Source organism: Calliopsis andreniformis, chromosome 12, assembly GCF_051401765.1.
Source record: "Calliopsis andreniformis isolate RMS-2024a chromosome 12, iyCalAndr_principal, whole genome shotgun sequence".
Classification (NCBI taxonomy): domain Eukaryota; kingdom Metazoa; phylum Arthropoda; class Insecta; order Hymenoptera; family Andrenidae; genus Calliopsis; species Calliopsis andreniformis.
The window spans coordinates 16,202,149-16,215,003 of NC_135073.1; the positions used below are offsets into that span (position 1 = coordinate 16,202,149).

At 44.5% G+C, this 12,855-nt stretch overlaps 1 protein-coding gene across 1 annotated transcript in view; it reads left to right on the plus strand.

The window, feature by feature from the left end:
• LOC143185942 (uncharacterized) overlaps positions 1 to 12,855 on the plus strand; it is a 104,041-nt gene that overhangs the window by 77,156 nt on the left and 14,030 nt on the right. The window contains exons 4-7 of the mRNA XM_076389277.1: positions 2,556 to 2,653; positions 2,914 to 3,032; positions 10,593 to 10,761; positions 11,246 to 11,400. Coding sequence (XP_076245392.1) covers positions 2,556 to 2,653; positions 2,914 to 3,032; positions 10,593 to 10,761; positions 11,246 to 11,400 — 541 coding nt within the window. The remainder of the gene's footprint in view (positions 1 to 2,555; positions 2,654 to 2,913; positions 3,033 to 10,592; positions 10,762 to 11,245; positions 11,401 to 12,855) is intronic.

The following is a 12,855-nucleotide window of genomic DNA, read 5'->3' on the forward strand; positions in this document are numbered from 1 at the left end:
ACAGTGCTTAAAGAATTTCATGTTTATTTTTGAACACGAGACAGAAATGCCGCGTACCGCGGAGAATGCTTAGTCACCGCGCCGCGGTTTTTTCATTCAGCGTTGAAGAAGTGCGCGACATTTGCTTTGTCGTCGCGAAAGTTTATCTATTTTGCGCTCGCGTCGTCCCTCTCGTCCTCTTCCTCCCATTGCCTTTCAGCTACCCTTATTATTCCGTCGCTTTTACGAGGGCGTGTCTGATGCAAGTCGGAAAATAGGATGGGCGATGACATGATGAAAAACCGGCTGCAACGGCCTTGTTATATTTTTATGATCACCGCGCGTTGCACGATAGAAGAGGTCCCTCAGATGAAAATGATGAAGAGAGGCGAGAACACGGATCAATTTTATTCTTTCGGCCTTTGCCACCCTTCGTTACATACTGGCTGACACGCGACGGTACACCATCCCCTGAAAATCGTCGGTCTGTCTATTTGTACGCGGCGCGCCATGTAACTGGTGCGCTTGCACTTCGAAGACCTTTTTGTCCGCTGGACGAGGAAAATAGTAGGTAACGATGACGAATGGGATCATACGTTACAGTTTCCTGCCTGCTCCTCCAAGTCAAACATTTTGCTGCGTTGAATCGGGAATATTGAGATTGATATGTAAACATTGAACGACGTAATTCTATGTAGACAGCTCTCAGAGACATATCACGAGCCACTGGTTACTGAATACTAAATCCCTTCGTTCCCTGCGCGAAACAGAATATCCACTGTATAACGCGAAGCGCTTTGACCTAGAATAATATTCAAGATTCGAATAACTTGAGGCATCCCTTACTTTAAGACAACAGCATCTCAGCGACTCACTGTCCCGCGAGGGCGCATCAAACAGTCCTCTGTTCAGAGAAAGAACCTCAACTCAGGCCATCGTAATGATCGTTTAAGTAGAAACTCTGGAAAGTTTCTGCTCGCTCGTTCGCCTTGAAATGCGACTGGAAAATCGGAGAATGAGTACGGAAACACGAACGATCGCGATTCGTTAGCGTCGTGCGCTCAGGCGAGCAACTTTTCGCATCGTAATCAGAACGACTCCCATCGAACGCGTTTTTCTTTGCCTCTGGTTTCGTCGACGGGAGAGAAACGCTCGGTCGGTTTTAGATTCCAGATGGATTCATGTTCGCCGGAATACGTAATGCGAAACCGATTCCAAGAAGGAAATGTAGCGACCTCAGTCGTACGAGCGGATACGCCTCGAGAATATCGAGCGAGCTCTCGACCCGCGGAGTTAATCGCGAAACAACAACGGGACTGGCCAGCCTATTTTTTGATGCGCCGAATCTCTGCTGCGACTTTGATACGATAGATCAAAATTCCAACCACATAATTTATCTAGGAGAAGTTTTATATGACTCACGATACTTCAGTGCTCAAAGGAAAAGTTAGATATGGTGTTTATCTATTTTCCCCTAAGTTTAATGAATCTGTGGAAGCGCGGGAATCCTCTTGAATTATTATGCATACACTGTTGATGGTATTTAGAAAGCATTTCAAACACAGGGCCCTCGTTAAATGCACCCTATTTAAAATCGCTACGAGCACATGGTCCGTTTGCAGTCGATTAATTAACAATTCCGCCGCGTGGATTCTACGGGACATTTGCATAAAACGTTGCTCGCTTAATGGCTTATAACTTTCTGCCGTGTTCAAAGCCGAACGTTCACGTAATATCGCGTAACAGAGGCAACGTGTGAACGATATACCGTTCAGGCTATTATTGAGCATATTTGGGTGGGTGCAGGTTGGTTTAATGTCAACGCGAGATACTATTTAATCTGTTAAATTTTCCCGGCTGCACCAGCGATAAAATCGTTTAATCCTGAATCAGAAAAGATGTTATAGACTTTGTCATTTCAGAACTTTATACGGTTCTAATATTATAATAAACATCCTTAGAATATAAAAGGAAAGCGATACCATCTGTGACGATCCTAAAAGGTTACCACTCCCAGTCACCCACAAATGCTTCCATTAAAGTGTCAAAAAAATCAGCAATTACGTAACAGTTATGCTAAACACAAGAAAAGTAGTTGTATAGGGTAGGGAGGAAATTCCCTTCGCGTCCTCCACCTTTTTACTCTCAGAGGGAGAGCCTGATAAACTCGTCGTCGTTTCTCTGGATCTGTATCCCTCCATCGCGACACTCGACACGTACGGCACGAAATCGAGTTCTCCGAGCGAAAGGTGGAGAGAAAAAATGACGGTCGAGCGGCGAGAAGAGCAATGAAAAGGTGACCCGAGGGAGCGAGAGGCTAAAGCCGGTCTTTCTCGAACGCTTAGCGAGAAATTGCTCGTTGCATTCATTCGCGAGGGACGATTCCCTGGCGAAAGGTCTTCTCGATTCCTCGCCGCGAAATTATTAATTTTCGACGAGATCCCGTTTAATTTCGCTCGCCCGTCGGAGACAATGCGACGACGTCTTTTCCCTGCAGCGGAGGCGTTGCCTCCCCTCGCGCTATATCCGTGATTTACGAGGCAATAACGAAGAATGCTTTCTGTGTGGCGATTCAGGTGACGTGGGTGCAGCAGCACAACAAGGACTCCTTTCGACTGCTCACCGTCGGCAGGATGCCGTACAGCGTGGACCAGAGGATCAGCTTGAATTTCCGGTAAGAGAAACTCTCAAGACAAAGATCTACTATTCAATTATTTGAAAATTAAATTGAAAATTCTGTTACGTGAAATTTCATTTCTTATAGAACTGAGGGAACAATAGTAATAGTCGTCAATTTTGCTTCTAAGTTTAAAAATGAATGGTCAAAGCATTTGGAATGTGCAAACACTGTCGCTAGGGGGTTGAAGTTTCTATGTCCGTCGATGCTCTATCGATATCAAGCAAATGAAATTTTCTATCTGTTTGACTCCGCAGGTACCCGAGCAATTGGAGATTGCAGATCCAGTACGCTACCCCGAGGGACTCGGGCCTGTACAAGTGCCAAGTTGCGACGCATCCACCGCTGGTTAAAAAGATTAACGTCGTCGTCACGGGTGAGTCAACCTTTTTCTCGTGTCTCTGGCCCTCGCCGAAAAAGTGCACCGATGCGTTTGACAAGTTTCATTTAAGCTGAATGTGCCGTGAACGTCGTTGGAAACTGGAGAGGCTCGTTCAGTATTTGCTTATTGATGAAAGTGACGGAGAGCTTTCAATTTACCTCGTTCTATTAGTAAAAGGATAGACGATGGGGTGTGGTATTAAAATAATCATTCCTAGATTAGTTAAATTAGATAAAATAATCCTATACTGTTTCGAATATTATACATTTATTCGATGTCTGACTATAACCAGTCCTATTCTACTGGCGATCCCTGAGTCTAGCTTGGAACCATTTGTAGCGTACTTGCATCATTTATCGAATCTGGCTGACCATGTATGGGTCGTTACCACTTCCAGTGACCATACTGTTTCGTATATTTTCTAACAACACTCTCCCTCAGTTCATCAATTCACTTTCAAAAGAAGTTCATTCTTATTGTTAGTAAAAGAGGTCTTGGTCCATTCTCGACGGTCCACAGAAAAATTGTCCTCCAACTCAAGGAATCCTCCCCCCACAATCCCTAACGCAATTAGACAAGCCCCAAAACGTTCCAATCCACTCTGCAGGACCATTTAACCCGGACACCCTCTCGATAAAGAACCAACGTGTCGACACAGGGGAACGTAAACAAAACCGCGTGGCGCGCAAACAAAATTTCGCCCGTGGACCACGGAAGCCACTTTTCCCTTATCCCATTTTCCCCGGTCGTGTCCATCGAGCATCTTTCCTCCGACAGAAAATCCCATCGACGTTAGAGGAGCGAATCTCGGCTGGGACGAAACGAAGAACGAGCACGAGCTCCAGGACAGAGGTGCTCAGGGGGGTGACATTCGGGACTGAGAAAGGTATGGAAAGGGTTAGGTTCGGGATAGGTATAGCCCAATGGCTCTCGCGTATCCCCAATCCCCTTACGTCGCCAATTCGGTGCAATGGAAACCCGCATTTCCTCGGCTAAAGCGCCCCGTGGCCGGTAATCTGATCTGATCCGAAGAGGGCTGGCCGTCGAACAAAAGCCGCCGTAAGGACCAAGCAGGGCAGAACAAACCCGGATAGACCGTCGCTGTTACACGACTCCTTCCCTCCCCTGTCTCTGCCCGTCTTCCGACACCACCCCCGTCTGCTCTCCGTCCATCGCTCGCTGGAATTTCTTTGACCCCTTTCTGCGGTCCTCCAAGTTGACGAGGGCGGCAGGAAATTCAGGGATATCGCGGCTGGGTAATTTCGGCGTGGGAGGATCGATGAGCGACGGTTTTTGGCTCCCGATTAAGTAAGTATCAACGGAGGGCCGCCTCCCTCGGACAGTGGTTAACCGAGGGAATGGAGACATTGGCGGAGTGATTGATCGTGCTACTTAATTCGCTCGAAACGATTGCATTGTTGGAATGGGGATGGCTGAGGGACAGCACTCGTTGAATCGCGATTTACGGTGACGCAACGTAAGAGAAGAAGTCGAATTAAAGAGGATCTGAACTGTAAGAAAGTTTTGGAAGATTCAGCTACGTTAAATCTTGAAGGCGATATGGAGGTAAACAGCCCTGAGAGACAATGCAACATTTTTATCGGGGACATTTCTGTTTTCTCTGAAAGAAAACAAGCTTTTAGCTGTTTCACCTTGGAGTGAAATCTCGGGAGCGAAGAAAAATCGAGGGAACTACGATGCAAGCTTGAAAACTTCAATTTTCTGCACTTCGTTCTTCTGTTAGATATTTCTTGTCAACGACTGCGAGGATGAAATCGTTTCTGGAGTGCACTGACTTTTTTGGAGGGAAAAGTACTCAACGTCAGCCGATCATCGATCACCGATAAAATTAGTACGGAGATTGATACGGTTTCATCGAACTCCATTCATTGGATGGTGAAAGCTGTGACAATATTTGCCACGGAGGACGCCTGTACTCGCGCAGGGCGATTTATTAAATTCTTTATCACGTCGCTTCCTTGTGGGATACTCCCGATGGAGGTAACAGGCTTTTCTTCGTCAGATATTTATTGGACATACTCGAGAGATCTTGGGAGGAGCCTTAGGATCACGTGTTGGTACCAAACACGTGTGTTCAATGTTGCCACAGTGGATATTGACTTGGAGTTGAGTACGTGCGTGTTCATAATTTAAAAAAGTTGAAATGCTGGAATTGTCGACGAAATTCTTGCTAAATATTGGCATCTAAAACATTCTAATCTCTATAATTAACGAAAAGGAAAATTGGAGTGGTCCATGTACTTTCATAAACTGAGAAGATTATCAATGAGTTTGTAAATAGATTATTTGAAACCAATACGCTGGAATGTTTTATGTATTGAGTTACAATTGCATCAAGTCGTTACACAATTTAAAAGCAGCTTCAGTGATCGAAAGATCGGACAGAAGGAAGATTAATTGCGTAAATGGTTGATCGGAAACAGTGGAAGTGACACGGGCTGCGTCAATAAACTATGAGACGTTTGTCAATAAACTATGAGACATTTGTCAATAATTTCAATGAATATTCAAATTTTATGAATATCCAATTAAATTTATTTAAAACTGCGCTCAATATTCATGGACGTTGCCGCTTTCCCTGACAGTTGACATCTCGTATTTAAATTTAGGTGTTCGATCCTAAAGTATCCAGAATCCAATCATAGATCATATGTCAAATTTCAAAGTAGCTAATTTTGTGAAAGACTAATTTTAAAATACACTCCAAATACTTGATTGAAATTTTGAATCATTTCAAGGCAAATGAAAATGTTTGGTAGAGTAACAGGTTTCGCAAAGCCCATCGTAAACTGTGATTTCAATGACACTAGCCAAAAAAGCCAGATTCTTCAACAGGAGCTCCCAGCAAAAAGCCGACGATAATTTCCAAGTCTGGTGTCGTTGGAACCGTCAACGTGAGCTCTCCTCTAATTAAAGGATCCTCGAATCATGTTCTCCTTGCCTTTAAACCACCACCACCATGTTCGAGAGCTGATTCCCAGCGTTCAAGCACGAGGAGCTCGTGAAATTTGGTTAGTCTTGTGGCAAATAGAGGAACAATGATTTAGCTACCAAAACGCCAGCGAAACGAATTTTCTTCTAAACGTTCGTGGACATCTCGAGGCAAAATTTACGCACGACCACCATGCTTAATGGAGCCTCCAGCCCTATTTGCGTAATAAACTAACCCTCAGGAAAATATTTCGTGGCGTGGGCGTTTTAAACAATCCACACAACGAGTGAATGTCTCTGGAGAAAAATAACAGTCCCTATATCTTGGTTCGAGGACGTTAGACTCCACTTAATCGAACTTCCTTCGTGAATATGGAGATTTTCGGGCGCGCTGGATTTGCATTGCGCCGAGTATGAAGTCTGAAGAAAGTGGAGTGAATAAGAACCAAAAAAAAATGAGTTTGAGAAGTTTCTGGTCTAAAATTAGAGTTCAGGTGCAAACAGGCGATTAATAAAGTTAATGGTTCTGTTACTTTGACAGTATATTTCTGGACGAATATTTTATATGAATGAGGAAAATTGACAAAAATTAAATTTGATTTATGTTAACAGAGGTATTTTTAGAAAATTATCTGGGAAATCCAATTTCCAGAAAAGTAGACCAACTTTCCTCAACAATATCAGAAAATACCTCATACAAATACGTTAACTTTAAGAAGCTTAATGTATCAGCAGCGAAGAGAAATCGATTGGCGAAACTAACAGAGAATAGGAAGATAGAGGCAGTGTGGAAGCCACGACATATAGAATTCAATTTAAATAATACTCGCCTTTCTTTCCTTCTATCCGCGACTTCTGGCGTCTCTATGGGAAAGCATCCGGATGTGCACCATCCCCCTGTCATCTGTGACTGTTCATCCCAAGGGAGCTTAAAAAAAGATCCGTCGAAAGAAAATTTCGAACGCGATTCGAACGTTCGTCTCCCGTCGTCCTGTTCCACGGGATTAAATTTTCCATTGAATTCCGCTTGCGTCCCTACGTCGTCGATTCGACGCTTCCTCCTCGAGAATGGTTATCCCCTTTCGATGTTATTCCGTAGATCGCCTCTGCCAGAAAATAAGTTGAACTTCTCGCTGGAATTCTACTTCAGCGATAATAATTACAACTGTACAACTTCCAGCAGTATAACAAGAAAAATATTCTACGGATACAAAGTTAGCGATTCGTTAAAGCAGCTAATGAGATGTAAAAGACCTCGAGGCAACAGTACTTATGGGTACCGACCAAAGGAATCTCATTGCACTACTTCAAGTATTCTTTTCCCTGGTTCACGAGGATATTATGGAAATGATATTGTTTCTAAATGCTTATTCGTGGTTTCGATAGGGCTTAGGGGCCGTGGTTCGCTGTACAATTATTTACCAACCTCGATCAGTCGGAACACAAGCTTCGACGAGCTTGCGTGACATGATAAATTGCGCGAGCCGACTATTTTAAGTGATCCATCCGTGTGTACCACACGATACGGGGTTGCTTTTTCGTCAGGGACGTTTGCTCGCGGGAAACCTACATCCTCGGCACGGTGATTCGCGTCACGCGACACTAACATCCGGATTTAGCCGATCTATCGGCGTTACAGGCTTTTCGTTTTCGAGTAGTTGACAGGGCGGATCCATCGTGTCCCATACCCCAGTCACCCGCAGCTCGGATCCCATACGTTCAACAGACCTATACGATCGAGTTTACAGATTTTCCGGGGCTCGAGAGTTTCGACAAAATTCCCGACAGAATCTGTCGTTTTCAATAACGTGCTCGCTGCTGCAGGAAAAGTTGCATAGAAATTGATAACTTAGAAGTGACGCAAATATTGTAAAAGATCCATCCCTGGCTTGGGAGTAGGCACACACGATTATCTTACAGGTGGATATATTTAGTCAAGACTAAATTTCTTTAATTTGGTAGAAGAATGTATGCCAGAGGGACTAATAGGTTCTTTTAGTGAAGTACATTGTGTAGTATTTTAGTACTGGAGCTTTTATGGCGGACCTATTCTACTTATTGGCGCGTCTGACCAATGTCAGGGGTATTCTACTAAAAATACCTAATAAGCGAAGGAATGCATTTAATTTCTCAAATTCTAAGCAAATTACCATCTCATTCTACTTAGAATATTGCTATCCGATTATACAGTAGCCTGCAAGATATTATAATCGATAGTATGTCATTTACTTTCACTACTTACGAAGCATTTTTATTTATCTACCAAACTGCAAGATCACCAGTTTAGCAAAGGTATCTCTACCATGATTAATTGTGAAGTCTGAGTTGAAATCTTAAATTCATTTATTCACTCGCTTGTAATACTTGCTCCGAGACGCCGGCAGGTTTCGCGAGTATCAAAATGCCACTTTTTCATTTAGAGCGTCCGCTGCATACACTTCTACGCGCCGTAACATCACTTCTTTTTTAATAAAAAAGTTGGGAAATCCTCATAACTTCAGAGGCACCCTTTTAACGGTGAAAAATGCATGTTCTTTCTGAGGTATGGTCGCGTCGAGTCTCCCGGATGTTTCAGGGTTCAGATTAGGGACCACGGAAGGACGCGGATGCGCGCTCACATAGAAATTTTATTAACATAGAGACGTCCACGACCGCAGCCCCATGTGTCTCGTAATTCCCAGCGTTCCTCACGTTTGAAATTCTCAAAAAGCTGTACGAGACTTCGTAGAACGACCCGGCCTCCGCGACGCGCAACGTTCCGGAATAAAATTTGAGTTTACGCGCGTGACGCTTTGTTCTTCCTCGCCGCAACGGCGTCTGCATCTCTGAAATTCCGTGTTATACAGCTGTGTTTAACAATTCTCGAGTGCACGACTATGTGCAAGGCTTCTCGCTGATCCACACAGATATCTGAAAAAGAGAAACATTCTGAGAAACGAGGAAAGACTGAAATAATTTAGTATTAAGAACTCGAACAGTTCCAAGAATTCAAACGATTTTACTAGAACAGTGTCGTAAGATTATTGCAATTGTAACGATAAATTTAGTACTGGACACCTTAGCTGGAAAAGGATCGTATTAGCATAGATCAACGACTCGACTCCCAGTCGTAGAAGTCGTCATTTTGTCTATACCTCCCTACGTCCTCGTACCTTCTCCTCGTTCAAGCGTGTAGAACATTGGTCATCCAGAAGGGAAGATCGCTGAATTATACGAAAGTCGTGTGGGATGATAGCAGGGCCACGGTGGGAAGGAAGGATCTCCTCTGCCCTCCTTAAAGTCCCTCATATATCGTTACATTTCCTCGTAAGTACTGTCCTCGATGAAGTCGAAACTGCCGTTTCGTCCTGGAAACTGTCTCGACTTGGCGAGCGCTAGTCACTGAAACAGTCCCCCGACAGTAAATGGTATTGTGTCGGTCTGACTCTCCTCTGGGTGGTAAATTCATGAAACGAGGCAATTGAACGTGAATGATCGTGCAACAGCCACAACTCGCTTGACACTTAAATCAGAAAATTGTGTTAACGTAACTATAACCGTGACGAAATTGACGGAACGAGGATGCAAACTATTGCAGGATCTGCTGCACAACAGATGGCATGGAAAGGATTAATTCGAAGCAGATACTCCTCGTCAGCTCGAAATACTTCTCTGTTCTTATGCAAACAGACGAGAAAGCAAAGAAGAAAAGGAAAACTGAGGCTGCACAAATTTGCATAGCGGTCGACTCGTGAATCATAGTCAACGTGGTTGCGCTGAATCCTAACGACTGGCTCGAGAAAGAAGCATGCTCAAGGCATCGAATCTAAAGATTCAGCGCCGAGACGCGACTAGAAGAGGCTTACGACGTTTAACTGTTTCGAAACGTTTGCACTCCCGGTCACGGACGCTCTGCAACGTCGATTTTCTGTCACGAAGCCCTCAAGCGGAAACCCCAGTTCTCGAGCTCTTTTCTAATTCGTATGGACGATCACGTCCGATACGTTCCTATCTGTGCCCCATTTGTCACCGCACAGCGTTTGTTTCGCAGAAAGATAGCTCTACACCCGATATCTCTTCGACTTCCGGTTGGTTGTATCTTCACGGTCCTCTGACAATCACCAGATAGCGCATTCGGCGATGATGATCAATGGAACAGATGTCAGTTCGGTTTCCATTTAATCGACGAAACTCTCGTTAACGGGATAATCCAAGAGAAGCGATTCGCGGGATGGTTCAATTATACGATGTAAATCAGGTACTCAAAGTTTCGAAGGAGTCTTAGTTTTACGACTTATAGGTTGTAAACGCATTCGTCGAGAGGCAATTTAACTGGAATTCGTGCAATTACGTTCGTAACTTGTTTGTGGGAAATTTGTTTCTGTGATCGAGAAGGGTTGAAGGGTGGGTTGGGAAATTGTTAACGACGTTGGAAATTGTTGCAATGGAAATCCTCTACGACAGTACAGTAGGCATCTACTACTCTACTAATACATATTTTTATTTCAGTTCAATACAATATTCAATTATAAGTGAAACATCGAGATATTATGACATCTATTCGTAAACACTTCGCTTATTATGTACAACAGTATCACTCACTGAACCTGTGTTCAATTTCAGCTCCGGAATTGACAATAACAGACGATTCCGGTCGAGTAGTGCCTAAAGAGAGACACCTGAAAGCAGGCAGTGCTCTCAAACTCAGGTGCGAAGCCAGAGATGTCCTCGAGTCCCTTCAAGAGTCTGTCATTTGGACGAGAGGAGACGAGACACTCACCGAGGATGTTAGGTAAGTCTCCCCAGAGCCTTTGTTCTCCTCATTCCCTCCAGTCCCACCTTTTTCCCCATACTCTTAAAGGAGAAGTAACATCTCCCCTACAATACTAATTCAACTCTCAAGTCCCTGCAAAGAGTCAACTCTACATTTCCGTCCAGATCAAAGATAGCCCTTTAGACAGAAATCAAACGACCACTCACATTCAATCCGTAACTATCACGAACCACAAAAGACGTCATGTAACGCAGACAAATAGAAACCCATCGCGCAGGAGCAATTTCGCGAAAAGCTATTTCGCCTTACTGCCGTCCGTTAATGAAATTATCAAGAACGTGAACATCGAAAAGCTGCAGGAAACTAGCGACTTTCCCTTCTGGTCTGCCTTTTCGTCAGCTTGTATTCCTCGACGCCATTACGCGAATACGTATTCCTGCACGCCAATATTACCTCTGTACGTGAGTCGGATGTAGGTTAACCCAGGATATCTCGTTTCCAGCGAGAACAGGACGATGGAGATCTCGGCCGGCAAGGAGGTCCTCGTGATCGTCAGCACGCTGATCGTCGAGAGGGCCAGCCCCAGGCATGCTGGGAACTACAGCTGTGTGGTGCCAGGAAAGGCCAAGACCACCATCGCTGTGCACGTTCTCAACGGTGAGTGTTTTTAATTTTCACACCTCCCCCTGGGGAGGAGAAGCTTGCGATCCAGGGGATAATGGGACGAGGAAATGGGGAACGAGCTGAGTTTACGATGCTCCTGAAGGAGATGAATATAGGTCCTCGGGAAAATGGGGGGTGGATTGCTAGATATGTTTCTCTTACGGGGGATGAAGAGTTTTGCTTGGATAAATTTTTAATCATGGGACAGGATGGGGTGTTGTTTCCTTGAGCCAATGGATGGATCTATGGAATGAAGGATAAAGGGATAAGATGTGCGAGCTGAATCTTTTTTTTATTATTTAACAAACTGGAAGGGATACCATTTCTGTTCAGGGAATATATTTCAGAAGTGATGGACCTATTCTACTTATAGAAGTGTCTGACTTATTTCGTACTCACTTTACTTAATGCTATGCCTGTGCATGTGGCTGACTATTGACATACCTATTTCACTGTCTGATTATTGCGCCATCGGCGACAGACTTGTTAATACCGCGTCTGACGAATGACTGACTTGTTCTACTACCTACAATTATACCGCTCATTGCCCAATGAATCTACCTTTTCAACTTCACGCCTTGCAGGACACCGCAAATACATTAAAGGAAATGGACGCAATACGAGACTCATTTAGAACTCATTGCATAAATTTTTAAGCGAGCGAACATTAATTACCGTCGAACGGTCGAATGCCTTCGTAGTGAAATTAATGCCTTCGCCGCGTTGGCGCGGTCACGTTGAAAAATTCATTAATTTAAATCGCGCGATCGTATATTAAAGCGCTCGAGGGCGTGATAAAGGGCGATTCCTGTAAAAAATGGGCTCGTTCCCCGAGGGGTCGCGATTTATCGCGCGTCGGCTTTTTCTCTTGCAATTACAGCGAGGGACATTTGAATCGCGCAACTGTTCGCGATTATAACGATTCGCAAAAAGCAGCAGGTGAAAATGCGACAGTGTCAACCTTCCCAGCTGAAACTGGTCCCTGCTCTCGTTTATTTAGCGTTCTTCTCGCGTAAGGAAGAGCAAGAAAAGCGGAGCGGATGGACGGCGAGACAGTTGACGAAAAACCATTTGAACGTTTGAAAGGAGGGAAGCGACAATATGCTCGGTCGTATCGGCAGGAGTCACGTGAATTTCGGAGGCACGACGGCGTCGCGACGAACCCGTTCGCATTATAACGTGGCTCACGTTTTCGGGTTGGAGGAAGTTGAGAGCTCTCGCGGAAAAGCACTTTTTCGCCAGAGATTCTTCCGCTCTTTAGATACAGAAGAGAAGCTCGCCTGTCCTCGTCCTCGATTGCGCGATCACAGATCTAACAGACGTTTATACTTTCGTCAAGGGTATCCCACGCTCGAAATTTTCTACGCTGTGGGAAAAAGGACTTTAACCATCCCGCCGTCGTTTCGATACTTCGATCTTCCTCAACTCGAGCCCTAATAACCGTCGTTC